Below are 15755 nucleotides of genomic sequence, written 5' to 3'. Positions count from 1 at the left end.
AGGTGCTTAGCTCATATTACCTGGAAGTCACAGAAATGGGCTTGATCTTGTTTCCATACTGCAAGAAGCTCAATGAAGCTTTTACTTGGTTCTCAAATAGTGAGGAGCTAGCAAACACTGCAATAGTTTAGAACTAAGTGGGTATTACAAATGAGTTGGCAATTCATGTTTGTGTTATGGTTTGTTATGACTGCTTAATTCAAAAGCATATTTGCAGAGAGGGAATTTGAATTAAGTAAATCAAAATAGTAAGGCTTTGATTAAAAAGTTAGCTTTCTTTAACTTAAATGTTGATATTTCAAGGCCTACTGAAATTTTAGTCATTTGTGGTTATTTTTATTTCCTGTTCAGACCCCTGGGAAATAAGAGAATAGTAAATCAAAGCCCAGATTGCTTCTTGCATTTATTTTCTTTTCATTTATGCCTTGTATCCATGCACTTGAAGAAACTAAAGACATGTATAACTTGAACAGAATCATTTGGAGGGAGAATTATATTTCCGGACTAATCAGTTTAAATAATTCTTGTTATAAAAAATTATTCTTTTCATGTTCTATAATTTTCTAATTCTTTTTTTATTTCATGATGATGCTGTCATAAGTAGAGACAGTGGAAGCTAAGAATAGTTGTATTACTAAAGGGACATTTGGGCAGCTTTGTTACCAGGCTCAGAATGTATTACTTGTTTTCTCCTTTCCCGTGTTTGATGTTAGGCACACTCAAATTTGCTAATTTACTTATTCAGAGAAAATGTGCTTTCCAAGACGAAAGGACACTACATATTTCAATGAAAAGCCTTCAATAAATGGTGTTCTGTGTTTTTTTTTTTTAATATCAGTTATTGGTTGGGCACCTGGGTGGCTCAGTGGGTTAAGCGTCTACCTTCTGTTCAGGTCATGATCCCAGAGTTCTGCGATCAAGTCCCGCATTGGGAGCCTGCTTCTCCCTCTGCCTCTTCCTCTGCCTCCCTCTCTGTCTCTCAAAAATAAATAAATAAGATCTTTTTTAAAAATCTAAATCAGTTATTGGCTATTTTAGATGAAATATTAAGGAATTTTGATTAAGTCACTTCAGGAGGATTTATTCTTTTCTATTTACATTTAGTAATTTAATTCTTCATTTTTCAAATTTGAGATGAAAAATTTCTGAGCTTACCAAATGCTGGCCGAAATTTCTGATAATATAACACGGGGTGATCATTTATAAATTAAGCCTTATTGTTTAGATAATTCTGCACTCTGGCTTGTTCTTGGTGATCCCTGCTAAGACAAACAGCATGGGTGGGTTAATATTATTTTACTTGGGTTCCCACCCCATTTCGGTGGTTGTCACCTGTCAGTACTCTGAGTTTTAAGGGTACATTGGGATCTGGGAAATGTGAAAGGCACATTAAATAGAAAAATATTTGAGGTCATTTTTTTCCCAAATACTTACTATTGTTGGAAAGTCATTCAGTTATCAATAATTTAAACAGTCAAATAGTATTTATCTGAAATTCAAGCAATCATAAAGACATAATAAGTAATTGCTTTAGGACTTTAACTGGGAATGTGTATATGTGTGTATATGTGTACATGCATTTCTAATTTCATTCCCATATGATTCTTCTGACCATGGACAGTCCTGGTGGGAAAATAGAAGAGGACCCAGGTGGGATTCTGGAACACAACATCATTGCCTTTCATGTGTCATGTTTTCTACATAAGTTTATCGGTTGATCTTCTGCAGCAAAATATGAGTTCTCTGAAGGCTTTCCTTACTTCCATTGCTGACTAAAAAACTTTTTTTTGTTATTTCATAGGGCTTTACCAATACTTGCTGAATAAAGGGGTTAATGAAAAATGATGTCAACCTGATGATACATAAAAGCAATGACTACAATGTTGTTTTAGATACATACAGCCCTAAGCAGTCTCTGATACTTTCTTAAGATAGTATAGTACTTAAGAATTTGTGCTATAATATGGTTATTAAGACAAAGTACTAGATAAACAAGATACAAACAAGCATCAGATAGTTTTGTGCTCTGATATAACCAATAGGATATAAGGAACAAAAATGTAAATAAAATTAGGAAGTTGTGTATGTGTAGTTCCAAAACATTCTTAGAAGGGCGTGGGAGGGGCTAGTAAGATTTCAGAAAAAGGGAATATTGAGGGGATTTGAATGGGGTTAAATCAAGTTTATGGAATTGAGGGAAGAAAAAAGACTTGAGTTCTTCATTTATTTCCCCAAATCTGTGGATTCTACCTGAAAAAAACTCTTCAGTGATCAAAATAACCATGACAAGGGCATTGAAGCTAGAATCTATCCCCCATTGCAGAGCCAACTCTTTAGGATTGCTCAGGGTGGGATTGACAGCGCGATAGTTAGGACAAAGACTGTAAAGTGCTACTTATGGGTTGTCATCTACCCTTCCCCCAGACATCATCTTCAGTTTTTGTTCAAGAAGGTTTGCAATGAGAACGGCTTATGTTAGCTGATCAGATGATCAGAACAACATTTGTTTCTCCCCAGTTCTAGCACTTATAGTTGATATGTCCACTTGCCAATGGTTGTGGAGAACAATTTCCTTGGTATAAAGAACTTAATTTCCATGTAAATTGGCTCTGGACAGCGATGGTGATGCTCTACCCCAAGTTGTAGCTGCTGTAGCTATGAATATGAACTTAGATAAACATGGTACTAGTTTTTATTGCATTTTTTCAAGTTACAACTTTTAGCTGAGTTGGCACCTACAAATGGTGGTGAGATTGCGCCCGTGCCAATGGTTTGTGAAAACCTGTAGTTTGCACTCTACTACTTTGAGATCTCATTTCAGTGGGGCAGGGTGAAGTCTTCAGCCATAGTTGTGATAGTTGTAAATGGTCAAAAATGTGCATTCTTTGAATTTTTCCATCCATAGGGTTTGCAAATTGTTCACCTAAAACAGTCTTAAAAATAATGGATTCTTGGGTGCCTGGGTGGCTGGCTCAGTGGGTTAAAGCCTCTGCCTTCAGCTCAGGTCATGATCCCAGGGTCCTGGGATCGAGCCCTGCATCAGGCTCTCTGCTTGGTGGGGAGCCTGCTTCCCCTCTATCTCTGCCTGCCTCTCTGCCTACTTGTGATCTCTGTCTGTCAAATAAATAAATAAAATCTTAAAAAAAAAAAAATGGATTCTTGTTTGTAAGTCAGCTGACAAAGAGCAACCAAAGATTTCTGGTCTTGAACATATGAAAATTCTCCCTACTTACCTGTGCTATAAATAATAGTATCTAAAGTGAAAACTTAAATACTCTATGGTGACTAGGTTATCCTTCAAACTCTGAATTAACACTTCTAAAAATATTTTTAAAAATTTGTTGAAGAGGGCGCCTGGGTGGCTCAGTGGGTTAAGCCGCTGCCTTCGGCTCAGGTCATGATCTCAGGGTCCTGGGATCGAGTCCCGCATCGGGCTCTCTGCTCGGCAGCGAGCCTGCTTCCCTCTCTCTCTCTCTGCCTGCCTCTCTGTCTGCTTATGATCTCTCTCTGTCAAATAAATAAATAAAATCTTAAAAAAAAAATTTGTTGAAGAAATTAAGTTACAGCTATCAAGTGGGTATTGCTTAAATAGACATGATTATATGGTTTGAGAGTTTTATTTTGACGTGAGGGGTTTTTGTTTCCACGTTCATTAAAAACTATTTCTAAAACAAAATTGCATAACTTGATTAAGGCTAAACAGAAAAATAAATAACTATCAAAGAAACAAGAAAGACACTCTAGAAAGAATAAACAGGGCTTTGTAAAGTGATAATTAAGACTAGTTAATATATATTTTGAAATGTTGTAACTGGGCATTTGGTACTAGAATAATAATATAAATATAACATATATGTGTGTTGGCATGTAGTTGAAATCTCAGACAAACATAGTGAGTCCAAATAAAGTTATGAGGTCTTGAGCTAAAGTAATTGAGATCTGTTAAGAAAACATGATTTCTTTTTAACTAGTGCTGCTAATATCTATAGTTTGTTGCATCAACTTATTTCTAACTTATGTATCACTGGCACCTGTTCTAAGTAATTTATAAGAAATTTGGATGTTCCTAGACAAGAAATGTTATGAATAGACATGATTCCATTTCCTCACTGTTAAAATTGCTTGTTAGTTTTTTCTTTTAAGTTGATTATTTCTAATTATGATAATACAGCAACTGTAGACAATGCCCTTTCTTTCACATTTCATGATATGAAAGTGACTATAACTTGTTGAAACTCAACCCTGGTCTTGTGTTACTATTATTAGTCCTGGGGAGGCTTATTAGCCTGTCAGAGACGCTATAAGAAAAATCCATCATTTCTTTTGGAATACGATGAGTCTTTGTCACCCACAATGCAATTAATGTTAAAAATAGAAAGAATGGTTATGATATGATTATGATTAGCCAGAGATGAGCTATTGTCCAAATAAAAGAACTAATCCAGCAGGCCAAAGATGACCTATACGGTTTGCTGATTGCCATTTCTCTCTGAGTTTGATGAAATATTCATGCCTTTGCTCTCCTCTCTGCAAGCACTATTGATTTCTTGTATAAACGCTGCTATATTTAGTCTAGACAAATGGAATGTGGATTGCTGCTGAATAAATTGGATGAAAGACTGGGATCTTGCTTGCCGCTTTCTCTCAGTCTTGGGCAATTATTTATAATCAAGAGCAGTTTTTGTAAGTCGAGGGTGATTTTTCACAATTTAGTGATTAGTCTCTGAACAAAGGCAAGCAGTTAGACACAATCATTTCTGTTGGGATAGCAGGTTAAGAAGTCAAATTACCCTTTGAGGTTTACAATAGCTGTTTTGGAGAGTTCTGGGACTTTTCTTCCCCCTTATCTTGTTTTGTGGGAGAGGTTTCTTAGGGATTTGATGTTCACAGTTTATGGATAAGAAGAATGACAACAAGAAAAGACCCCAGGGTCTCCTGAAATTCTACATTTTGTCTTTATAGGGTTAAATTCTGACTTTTGTTTATTGGGATTTCCATATGTAAACACTGGGGGCTGTAGTTTGGCCTTTTTAATGCAAAAATGAAATATATCATTAACAGTCATTGCTTTTGGTTGGAATTATACCAACTCTATAAATTAATGCTCAAAATCTCATGTAACTCCAGAGTCTTGATTAAAAGTTCTGCAACAGACACCGCTACTAAGAAATCGTACTGGCCATCATCCTCATTTAATCCCAAACTTGTCACAATTACTATCTCTCCTTTCATAAATTTCAGTGTTTTAGAAGACACTGTCCACCAAACTATGGTTTATTAATAAATTGTTTTACCATTTCCGTTAAAGTGACCTGTGTAGTACCATCAATGCGATCAATACATTGAAAAGTTGACCAGGGTTCACAACCCAAGATTGATACCAGTGCCCCCTCCCACCCCACCCACAGGTGCATACCACGTGCCCTGTACACATATGCAATTCAAGTGATAAGTAAGGACATTAATGTTTCATTCAGTATTTGCAGCCTTAACTTCTACAGACAAGATTTCTGTTAGCCTTTCTCGACTCACTGAAAATAGCTCTTAAATCCACATGGAAAATTAACTCTGTAGTTCCCAACCTGGAATCTACAAATCTAAGTTACTTACAGTAGTAGTCAGAGCATTAAATGCAATTTGGAAAAATACAGGAAAGTAAGAAGGGGAAATTATTTCTACTTCCACTCCAAATATAACTAAGTTCTGTTCTGTATGTCATCAGTCTTTGCTACAAGGATTCAGAGATTAATACAATTAAAAACGCACTAGAAGATTTGCTCTAAGAGGGCTGGAATTTTTGTCTTTTTTGCTTTCCTACCAAACCTTACATCCCTTAGAATTTAAGGCTCTCCATAAATGTGAATGTGTATTGGCTTAAGTTGTATTTATTTAAAGAGTTATCAGAGGGTATATGTCACTTTTATTACTGTTTTTTCATTTAATGTTGTAATAGCATTCTTCATGTTCCCATAAACATTACTTTTAATGAGTATGTGTTTTTCCACCATATGGATGTGACATATTTGACTTAGATGCTTCCTTGTAGTTGGTGGATTTCAATTAAAATGATAATATTTCAGTGGACAGTATGACATTGAACTATATTTTCCCGTTATTATTGTCTCCTTAAGATGTATTCCTACAGTTGGCAAACCTGAATCAAATGGTAGAATATTTAATGATTCTTCCTACATATCACCAAGTTGTTTTTCAGAAGCTTTAACTGTTTGGTAATACTACTTGCGATATGTAATTATCTCCTTGTTCAAATGCTTACACCACACAATGGGATATTATACACACATATGCATATACATGGATCGTACAGATGATACTTAATGTTTGGAAAATGATGCCTTACTTTTACTTAGAATTTGCATTTCTTTACTAGTAAAGGTAAATTTTTAAAAATTGTTTATTTAGGGACACCTGGGTAGCTCAGTCATTAAGCACCTGCCTTCAGCTCAGGTCATGGTCCCAGTCCTGGAATCAAGTCCCATATCAGGCTCCTTGCTCGTTGGGGAGTCTGCTTCTCCTTTTGCCTGCCGCTCCCCCTGTTTGTGCACACTCTCTCTCTCTCTCTCTACCTCTCTGTTTCTGACAAATAAATAAATAATAAAATATTCTAAAAAAAGAGATTATTTCTATTCCTTTATATTCTTTTTCCACTTTTCTAGAAGTTTTAGTGTTTTTATTTTCTAGTATTAAATGAAAATCTCATGCAATTTTATTTGCATACTTGCTCTTAATATTTTTGTTTTGTTAGCCACACTGTGTTGATTTATTTTCATACACAGAAAATTCCATTTTTATTAATTCAAAAAACCCAGAGCATTTATTGAGAAATGTTCTGTATGTTGTAAGTCCTTGGAGTGGATTATCCCAGTTAATCCTTCTAACAACTCCATGTTGTTACTTCCTATCTTCCTTGTCTATGAATTTTTGTGCTTCTACTGTCCTACAAATGATCTGATAGAAGTAGTGGTAAGAATTTTTTATATGTTATCTAATTTTTTAAAATTTAAATATCCTATAATTATTCTTGTCAAATTAACTAATCTCATCTGTCTTTGTTCCTCTAGTGGTTTGATTTGTTTTAAGATTCCTCGCTATTTTTATGCCTTACTCATTTTAGGAATAAGGTAACTGAAATATAGTTTATCATCATTGAAAGACCTGACACTGTGGTCGATTAACTAATCTACTCCCCGTTTTCAACATCTTAGCATGCAGATTTGTACTTGTTCTTTGCCAGGTCCAACAGCCTCACAGATACATTGTTGAAAGCTTTAATTCTTAAGGAATTCCTTAATTCTTGAGGAATATATCTTAGAATATATCTTCTGACTCTGATTACAAACCAACATGCCTACAAGTGTGGAAATCGAATTGTGGTAGAAATTTCTCTCTTATAACTTAACATTTCTTCTTCAGTAGAGTAGCATTTTTTTGTCCCAAGTTTGCCTAACTTACTACTAAGTGGTCCAGTAGAGTAAGTTTTGTGAATGACTTTGATACCAGGAAATAACTGGATTCATCTCTTTGTGGTTCTTGGTTTTTGGGTTTTTTTGTGGGGCAGGGAGGGCAGATGATGGGTGCAGGATTCATCTCTTTGAAAAAAGAAATTCAGAAGATTCATGAAAGTGGGTCGCTGGGTGAAAGTGAGCATATGGTCCATTTTACCAAAACTGATACACTAAAGACCTTGTATTATCGTTGTAAAAATGACTACACTTGTGGACATAAAATCTGTTCATATAGGGTGTAGTGTTTTTTATTTTTTGTTTGTTTCCAAATCAACATACTCATTTCCTATCCTCTGTCATGCCCTCCCACCCTTTCTTTTCCTCCTGCTTCTCTAGTGGATGTGAAGTCAGAAGTTCCTGTGGGCCTGGAGCCCATCTCACCTTTAGACCTGAGGACCGACCTCAGGATGATGATGCCTGTGGTGGATCCTGTTGTCCGTGAGAAGCAACTGCAGCAAGAGTTACTCCTTATCCAGCAACAGCAGCAAATCCAGAAGCAGCTCCTGATCGCCGAGTTTCAGAAGCAACATGAGAACTTGACACGGCAGCACCAGGCTCAGCTCCAGGAACACATCAAGGTAGCAAATGTTTCCTTGCCTCTGACCTTTTCACCCAGGAAGCCTGCAACAGGACGTGGGCATACGAAGGAGCATTGGGACATGGGGGTAGGGGGTGAGTTTCACCATGATTAAGATGTGGAAGTATGGCCTGAAAGAAATTGTGATTTTATTGGTGAGCACCTTGGGTAAGTATTAGGAATGCTGACTAAAAACAAGCTTTGCTCTTGGAGGTGTGGGGGGGGGGCTCTCTCACTCTCATCCGTTAGTGTACAGCATCATTAGTAGGGAATAGCAACTTTCCAACCTCTGCTGAGTTTGTCTTCAATACGATTTTGTTCATTGGCCCTGTCTGTTCTTTACCAAGAAGAACCATGAGCCTGGGAAGAGCCATTTTATATTTTTACAGGATCTGCATAAACTATTTATCAGAAATGATAAATAGAGAGTCTTTTTTGTTTTGTTTTTGGTTTATAAGTGGATTTCTTAAGCTTTTATTTAAATTCCAGTTATTGAACAGTCAGGGTAATATGAGTTTCAGGTGTGCAGTGTAGTGACCCAGCACTTCCTACATCCCACAGTGCTCATCCTAAATCCCTCTCACCTATTTCACCCATTTTCCCAGCTGCCTCCCCAAAAGGGTATTCTGAATGTATCCTAATTTTCCCCTTGAAGAAGACCTTATAATGTACACATTTAAAGTGATAACATAAAAGTTCAAGAGAATTACATATGAAGAAACCGATGCAAATGTTTTTAATATTTTTATATAAGTTTAATAGACTGCAGATAAGAATTTTTTGAAAGAATTTTGGGAGTAGTTGATAGTTTGAGATCCAAATTGTTTAAAATGTTCTAGGAGAAATATATCCATGTCCCAGAATTTTTTATGATAGACTGTTCTGTTGTCAAGTCACTTTAGATGTGTCTGGGTATCAATTTCTTCTTGTATCTTTCAGATAAATATCACTTTAACTTTATTTGGGAGATGTCTTTCAAATTCTTGACAAAGACATTTAAAACATAAAGCTATTTTGGTCTGATTAAGTAGATGTTTAGTTTGAATTTATTATGACAGTAATAAAAGTCAGCAAATACTTATAATAAAATTCCCATTTTTAGGTCTATGTCCTTCAAAATGATGTAAATACATGTTAACTTAGTAATGCAATAAATTACAGGTTCTAGATACTTGATCTATTATTCACTTGTGTGTTAAATACAAACACATTTATGTCGGATTAATATAGATAACCAATCTATGTTAATATTATAAAAAATTACCACATTAATATTAGTGTCTGAGAAGGTAAAAATACTATCTTCTTCCCTATATCCTTTCTTTTTAAGATACACTTTCTTAGCCTGAAAGGCCTCTTTTATCTTCTTTTCCAAAGAAAAACCTTGACATCTGATATAAAACATCATAGTTTTCTTCTTTATAGTAAAGTTTACTAAAAGAACCCTTGCAATTTATTATTCTATAAGATACCTTAAAACTAAGAGTAGGGATTTTGTTTTGGGTCTCGTATGGAACCGGTAGCTCATGGCTGTATTTTGTAGACTAAGAAACCTTCATTTAGTTTATAGACATATTTTTTATTATGTTATGTTAGTCACCATACAGTACATCATTAGTTTTTGATATAGTGTTCCATGACTTATTTTTAAAGGATTATTATTTGACCCTTGAAAAAATATCAGGAACATTGATGTTTAGATTTCCTTCTCCATTCATTCTTGGCATGTTAGGATGACAATGATGAATGAATAAAATTTATATTCTTCACTATACTTTTAAAAGTACCTATATAGTTCATTTTGCTGTGGTACTGATTCATGTTACACTGAATATAGGACAAGAGTAATGCTTCTTTTCATTTATATTTGATATCTTTTGTAGTTGTAAAGATTAACATGAAAATTTTTGAAGTAAAGTTTTATTTTACTCACAGGTTAATAGTAACAAGTAGGTAATTAAGTACTACTTTAGCTCAAACAAAGTAATACAGAAGGTCTGCTGACATATAGCAGAAAAGAGGAGGCTCTTGGAGAAAAAGGATTCTGAGATAGCTAAAAGGAAAATTTAGTTTTTGAAAGGATGGTCCAAAGTCACAGGCTGTTTTCTCAGAAACTAAAGATCTATTTTAAATTTCCTTTTAGTTTAGGAAGCTTTTTACTTTTTAAATTTTTTTTGTTTTATTTTACTTTATCGTTTTTTATGGGAAAGGCTGAGTTGATTTTTTTTTTTTTTAAGATTTTATTTATTCATTTGACAGAGAGAGAGATCACAAGTAGGCAGAGAGGCAGGCAGAGAGAGGAAGGGAAGCAGGCTCCCTGCGGAGCAGAGAGCCCGATGCGGGGCTCGATCCCAGGACCCTAAGATCATGACCTGAGCCAAAGGCAGCGGCTTAATCCACTGAGCCACCCAGGCGCCCCGATGAGTTGATTTTTTTCAATATACACTTAGATTTTATGTTTATGAGGAACACAGTACATGAAGCTTTACTTACATTAGCAATTTGAATCTTTGGTTTCTGTAATCAATATCTGTTGAGTTAGATGTTATTATCCCATTTTTCCACTTAGTAAGCTGAGGCAGAGAGAAATACTGAAACTTACCCAATACCACACAGCCAATAAATGGTTGTTCCAAGATTTGTAGTCTTGCCTTATCTGCTGTCAGAACTACCACATCATCCTCCCTGTGTCGTGTATCAGAACATCTGAAAATGGGCAGTTGATGTTTTATTCTTTCTCTTTTTTTTCAGTGTCAGTCCTGCAGTTGTTGATAGTGGATAGTAGCTATGGAAATTAAATTGTGTGCTTTTCTAGATTCCTAAGATAGATTAAATTTCAATTTGATTGGGGCTTTTGTTGAAATCAGTTTCACCAATCCCAGTAGCTGTATAAAATAAATATTTAAGGCAGAGTTTAAGTGAAGTTATAAAGTTTTCTCTCACAGTGCAGTATCTAAAGTCATCCAATAAGGGACTGATATATCAGAGCCAAAATGCCAAAAATTTTAATATGAAGAGTAACCAGAAGTGCTTCTAACCATATCCTTCAGGGAAAGGTGAGGCCATCACGGTTAGCATGCCAAGTTGGCTTCCTTTCAGAGTAACTGATGCCATTCCAAAAGATTTTTGGTTTTGTTTTCTTACTTATCAGCATAAATTTCAGATTTTTAGGTATCTAATATAAACAACAAATTACACCAACTTCATTATGACTGAGATCTAAAAACAGTAATAATAATTAAAATTAGAACGGTTCAAACTTACAAACTAAATCTCATGTGCATTCTGAACATGTTGTGTGATGGAGATAACTTCTCTTACGTATGAGGAACCAGGGCTTTAAGTAATTTAGTAAGGTGCCTAGATTTCATATCTAGTAATATCAGAGCTTAAGTAGAACTTAAAATCTTTAGTTACTCCACAGTGAGCACATTTGTTATTATTCACAGATATCTCTTTCTCCATCTGAGAGAAAACGGACATGTCAAGACAGTTATTAAGAATCCATCGTTGTGGGGCACCTTAATGACTGAGGGCAGTCATTAAGCATCTGCCTTTGGATTGGGTCATGATCCCGGGATCCTGGGATCAAGCCCCTCATCAAGCCCCTCATCGAGCCCTGCATTGGGCTCCCTGCTCCATGGGAAGCCTGCTTCTCCCTCTCCCACTCCCCCTGCTTTTGTTCCCTCTCTCGCTGTGTCTCTATCAAATAAATTTTAAAAATCTTAAAAAAAAAATTTAAAAATCCTTCATGTTCATGTTACCTGTTGTTTGGAACTGAAGTCAAGGGATTCAGACAACCTGACAGTACTTTAATGGAAATGATTTTGTTTTGACCCATCTCTAACCTGAAAGTTTTTGCCTGCTGGATGAATGAACTAGGCTTTTGTTGTTTTGAGAGACATGCCTACCATGAATGTATAGATACATTAATCCGAGAACATTCTCTCTAAGGTTTTGAAGGTTTTTAAAAAAAATTTTTTTTTAAGATTTTATTTATTTATTTGACAGAAAGAGAGATCACAAGTAGGCAGAGAGGCAGACAGAGAGATGGGGAAGCTGATTCCCCGCTGAGCAGAGAGCCCGATGCGGGGCTCCATCCCAGGACCCTGAGATCATGACCTGAGCCGAAGGCAGAGGCTTTACCCACTGAGCCACCCAGGTGCCCCGAAGGTTTTGTTTGTTTGTTTGTTTGTTTGTTTTCTTTGAAGATTTTACTTATTTATTCGAGAGAGAAATGATCACGGAGAGAGCAGAGGGAGAAGTAGACTCCCCGCTGAGCAGGGAGCCTGATTTGGGACTTGATCCCAGGACCCCGGGATCATGACCTGGGCCGAAGGCAGACACTTAACAACTGAGCTACCCAGATGCCCGAGGTTTTGAAATTTTTAACATTCATTCTGTTTCAGGTAGACTTCCCTTAAATTAACTCATTTCTCACCATACCTTTGGTTTGATATTTTCATACCATTTCTCAGGATAAGAAATAAAAACTTTAGTTGTTTATTTATAATGGGAAGGACTTGATAGAACAGACTTCTGGGCCATTCTTGCCTTTGCCTGTTTCTTATATTTCAGAATTACAAAGAGAAGCTACTCAGGGGAGTAAAGATTAGAGCAAATTTGGGAATGACTTTTGGTGGGGCGGCACAGCTAATGAAGCTACCTAAAAACTTGCTGATTGATGACATGAAGACCGTCTGTGGAATTAGTTGTTTGCCTTTAGATTTCAATAATTTACAAAAAAAGTGAGTAAAATGTAAATTAAACAGAAACAAGTTCCAGAAGCTCCTAACAGTTTGATTTGGGTCAGTGATGACAATGAAGCCTAAAGAAATTGCACACTCTCATGTCTTTCTCTTCTCGCAAGTTGCAACAGGAACTTCTAGCCATAAAACAGCAACAAGAACTCCTAGAAAAGGAGCAGAAACTGGAGCAGCAGAGGCAAGAACAGGAAGTAGAGAGGCACCGCAGAGAACAGCAGCTTCCTCCTCTCAGAGGCAAAGATAGAGGACGAGAAAGTAAGAGGCACCAGGGGTAAAAGATGCATCTCTCCCCTCCTGTTTAGCTGGTCGTCATTCAGAGTGAAGCCTGATAAGGAGTGGAATTAAACTTGTCAAAAATAAAATAAAATAAACTTGACAAAACTGTTTGCATTTCATTAAAGAATAAATTGTGGACCCCTGTGTAAAAACTTTTTGGACATTCACATCTCTCTGCATTCGGTCTACAGTGTCTTGGGCAAGTCCACCGAGCATTGCTTGGCAGAGATACTGATTTCTGTTGTTTTGAACCTTAAAAATGAGTTTCTACTAAAGCAATACAGCCATGCCATATTGTTTTATTAATAAACTTACTTCCACATTTCCTCACTGTACCTTCCTTCTGCTCAAGTAATAATTGCTCTGTAAGTCAAGCCTTTGCCTCCATCTAGTTTTTGAGTCCCCAGACTTAGGGAAGATTTGAGGCAGAACATTTGTTAAAAAAAACTATCCACAAGAGGGAGACAGATCCAAATAATTCCCTTGTCTGAGGTCAGTTCAAAATCAGGATGTAGCACTAAAGATCAGATGACTAGAACTGAAACTGTCAGTGATATTTATTTGTTTAATGCTCAAAAGAGTTTTTTTAAAACATGAGTTTTTCAAACTAGCAATTCAGGAAGATCATTGTATTGTGTTCAGTCATTTATGTGGTCCCCTAAGACTCTTGATTTTTAAAAGGCAGTGTTTTATTCCTCATTTTTTTAACCTTAGGAAAAAATTAGTGTTAATTCTGGGACTCCCTCTTCTGCAGAAGCAATTAAAGAAATCGTCCAAGTTCCTTTGAAAATTGGCGGTTTGAGCAGTAGTTACAAAATATTACCTATGCCATTTTCAAAAGCCTGTTTAGACTCTGGTTTCTTCTTTTAATAGGAAAGCTTCATATGCAGTGACCAGTGGTGTTACTTCTTAATTTTTGCTAAATACTTCAGAGATACGGAAGGACAAAGCCCCACATCAACATCTGTTTCTGTATGTGTGTGTTTCAGGGGCAGTGGCAAGTACAGAAGTAAAGCAGAAGCTTCAAGAATTCCTGTTGAGTAAATCAGCAACAAAAGACACTCCAACAAATGGAAAAAATCATTCCGTGAGCCGCCATCCCAAGCTCTGGTACACGTATGTTCAGTGTTTGGCCTTTTTCCTTCCCAGGGGTCAAGAACACAGGTTCTGTGCTCAGCCAGTCTGGGCACAGGACCGGGGTCTGCCAGTTCTCAGCTCTGTGGTGGTGGACAAGCTCCTTGAATTCTCGTCCTTCTCAGTGAGAAGATCATGATAGTACCTGCCCTCTAGGGTTGCTAGAAAGGTCCGATGAAATAATGCAGTCAGGTATGGAACAGGAGTAATGCTTAATAAATGTTAGCAAGTATCATCTCGAGGGCAAGGAAGTAGATAATGTTTTTTGGTGAATGAGTAACAGAAATGTGGGGTGGGGCATAGAAATTAGTTCCTATTTTGCATTTTTCTATTCTCAGATGGTGCATCTGATATCTTTACAATAATTTCTGAAGATTTGGCAGGTTGAGACTTTATTTTACTTGGCTCGATAGAAGGTGGAGATCTGAGCTATTTTTAAAAGACCAGAAGCTTTTCGACTTTAAAAAAAAAAAAAAAAAAAGGCAGGAAGACAAGGGAGGGAAGAGAAAGAGAACGGAGGCAAGGAAGTAAAGCAGAGTCTTCGTGACAAGTTTACCCCTGACCATCTGACTTCATTTCTTGTCACACTGTGAGCCGAGCACACTGACTTCTCTCACACACCAGCTGACAACATCAGACACTGATGTTACGGACGTCCAGAACCATGTTTCCCCAGGTCCTGTGAAGAGAACTGTGAGATACACAGTTCTCCTCTCAGGAAAATAGAAACGATGTGATGTTTTTAAAAATCAGGACAAACACTGATAAGCAAATGTTTGGATAATAGACTGTAATAGACAGTAGTTTCATTTCTCTCATTTTATATGTTTACTGAATGACCATCAAGTTTTAGACTTACATTTTTTGGATTCTTCAGCTCATCAAAGATAAGGGAATATATACTTGATTGCTCTATATTGAAACTGTAAGCATTCCAAGAGTTCTAGTTAAAGAGTTACTATACTTCTGTTTTATAAGTATCTGCCCTTCTCAGCATGCCAAAAAAAAAAGTGACCAAGGCAGATTCCAAAGTACTGCATAAATACTTTTTAATGGTTTATGTAATTTCTATCAGGCATGTCAGTTGACTTGAGAAGCCAGTCCCTGAAGAAAATTTTCAGATGTTCAGCTAACATCACAAAGTATTTAGAAATAAACACCACTTTGTTACCTAAAATTACATACATAATTTGTAACTAATTCATATTCCTTGTAGGTTAAAGCTCATTTTAAGAAGAGGCAATACCTTTTTTAAGTGGGAAACAACTAACTAGAGGCAAACAGCATGTCAGCTGAAAGTTCTTCAGCTCTCCCCTTGGGTATATTAAATATTTACTTAGCAATCCTTTTTTGTGCTGACTTGAACTTCAGTAGGGTCCAGCGCCAGACACCATAAATCATTAATTTATGGAATCTGAATTTAATACTTTTTTGCCAGTTAGGGCTAGATGAAGTGTCCTTAAATAAGTTAATTTT

The 15755-nt window shown here is 36.4% G+C and overlaps 1 protein-coding gene across 5 annotated transcripts in view; it reads left to right on the top strand.

Annotated features, from left to right (window-relative positions):
• Positions 1-15755, top strand: part of HDAC9 (histone deacetylase 9) — a 927746-nt gene that overhangs the window by 474147 nt on the left and 437844 nt on the right. For 2 of the 5 annotated variants that reach the window (XM_046020993.1, XM_046020995.1), the window contains 3 exons: positions 7863-8104; positions 12974-13124; positions 14135-14261. In XM_046020993.1, coding sequence (XP_045876949.1) covers positions 7863-8104; positions 12974-13124; positions 14135-14261 — 520 coding nt within the window. The remainder of the gene's footprint in view (positions 1-7862; positions 8105-12973; positions 13125-14134; positions 14262-15755) is intronic. The other 3 variants (XM_046020997.1, XM_046020994.1, XM_046020996.1) reach the window with 2 other exon arrangements.

Source organism: Meles meles, chromosome 10 (assembly GCF_922984935.1).
Source record: "Meles meles chromosome 10, mMelMel3.1 paternal haplotype, whole genome shotgun sequence".
NCBI lineage: Eukaryota > Metazoa > Chordata > Mammalia > Carnivora > Mustelidae > Meles > Meles meles.
The sequence above is the reverse complement of the archived record's forward strand: the minus strand, read 5'-3'. Positions and strand labels throughout refer to the sequence as shown.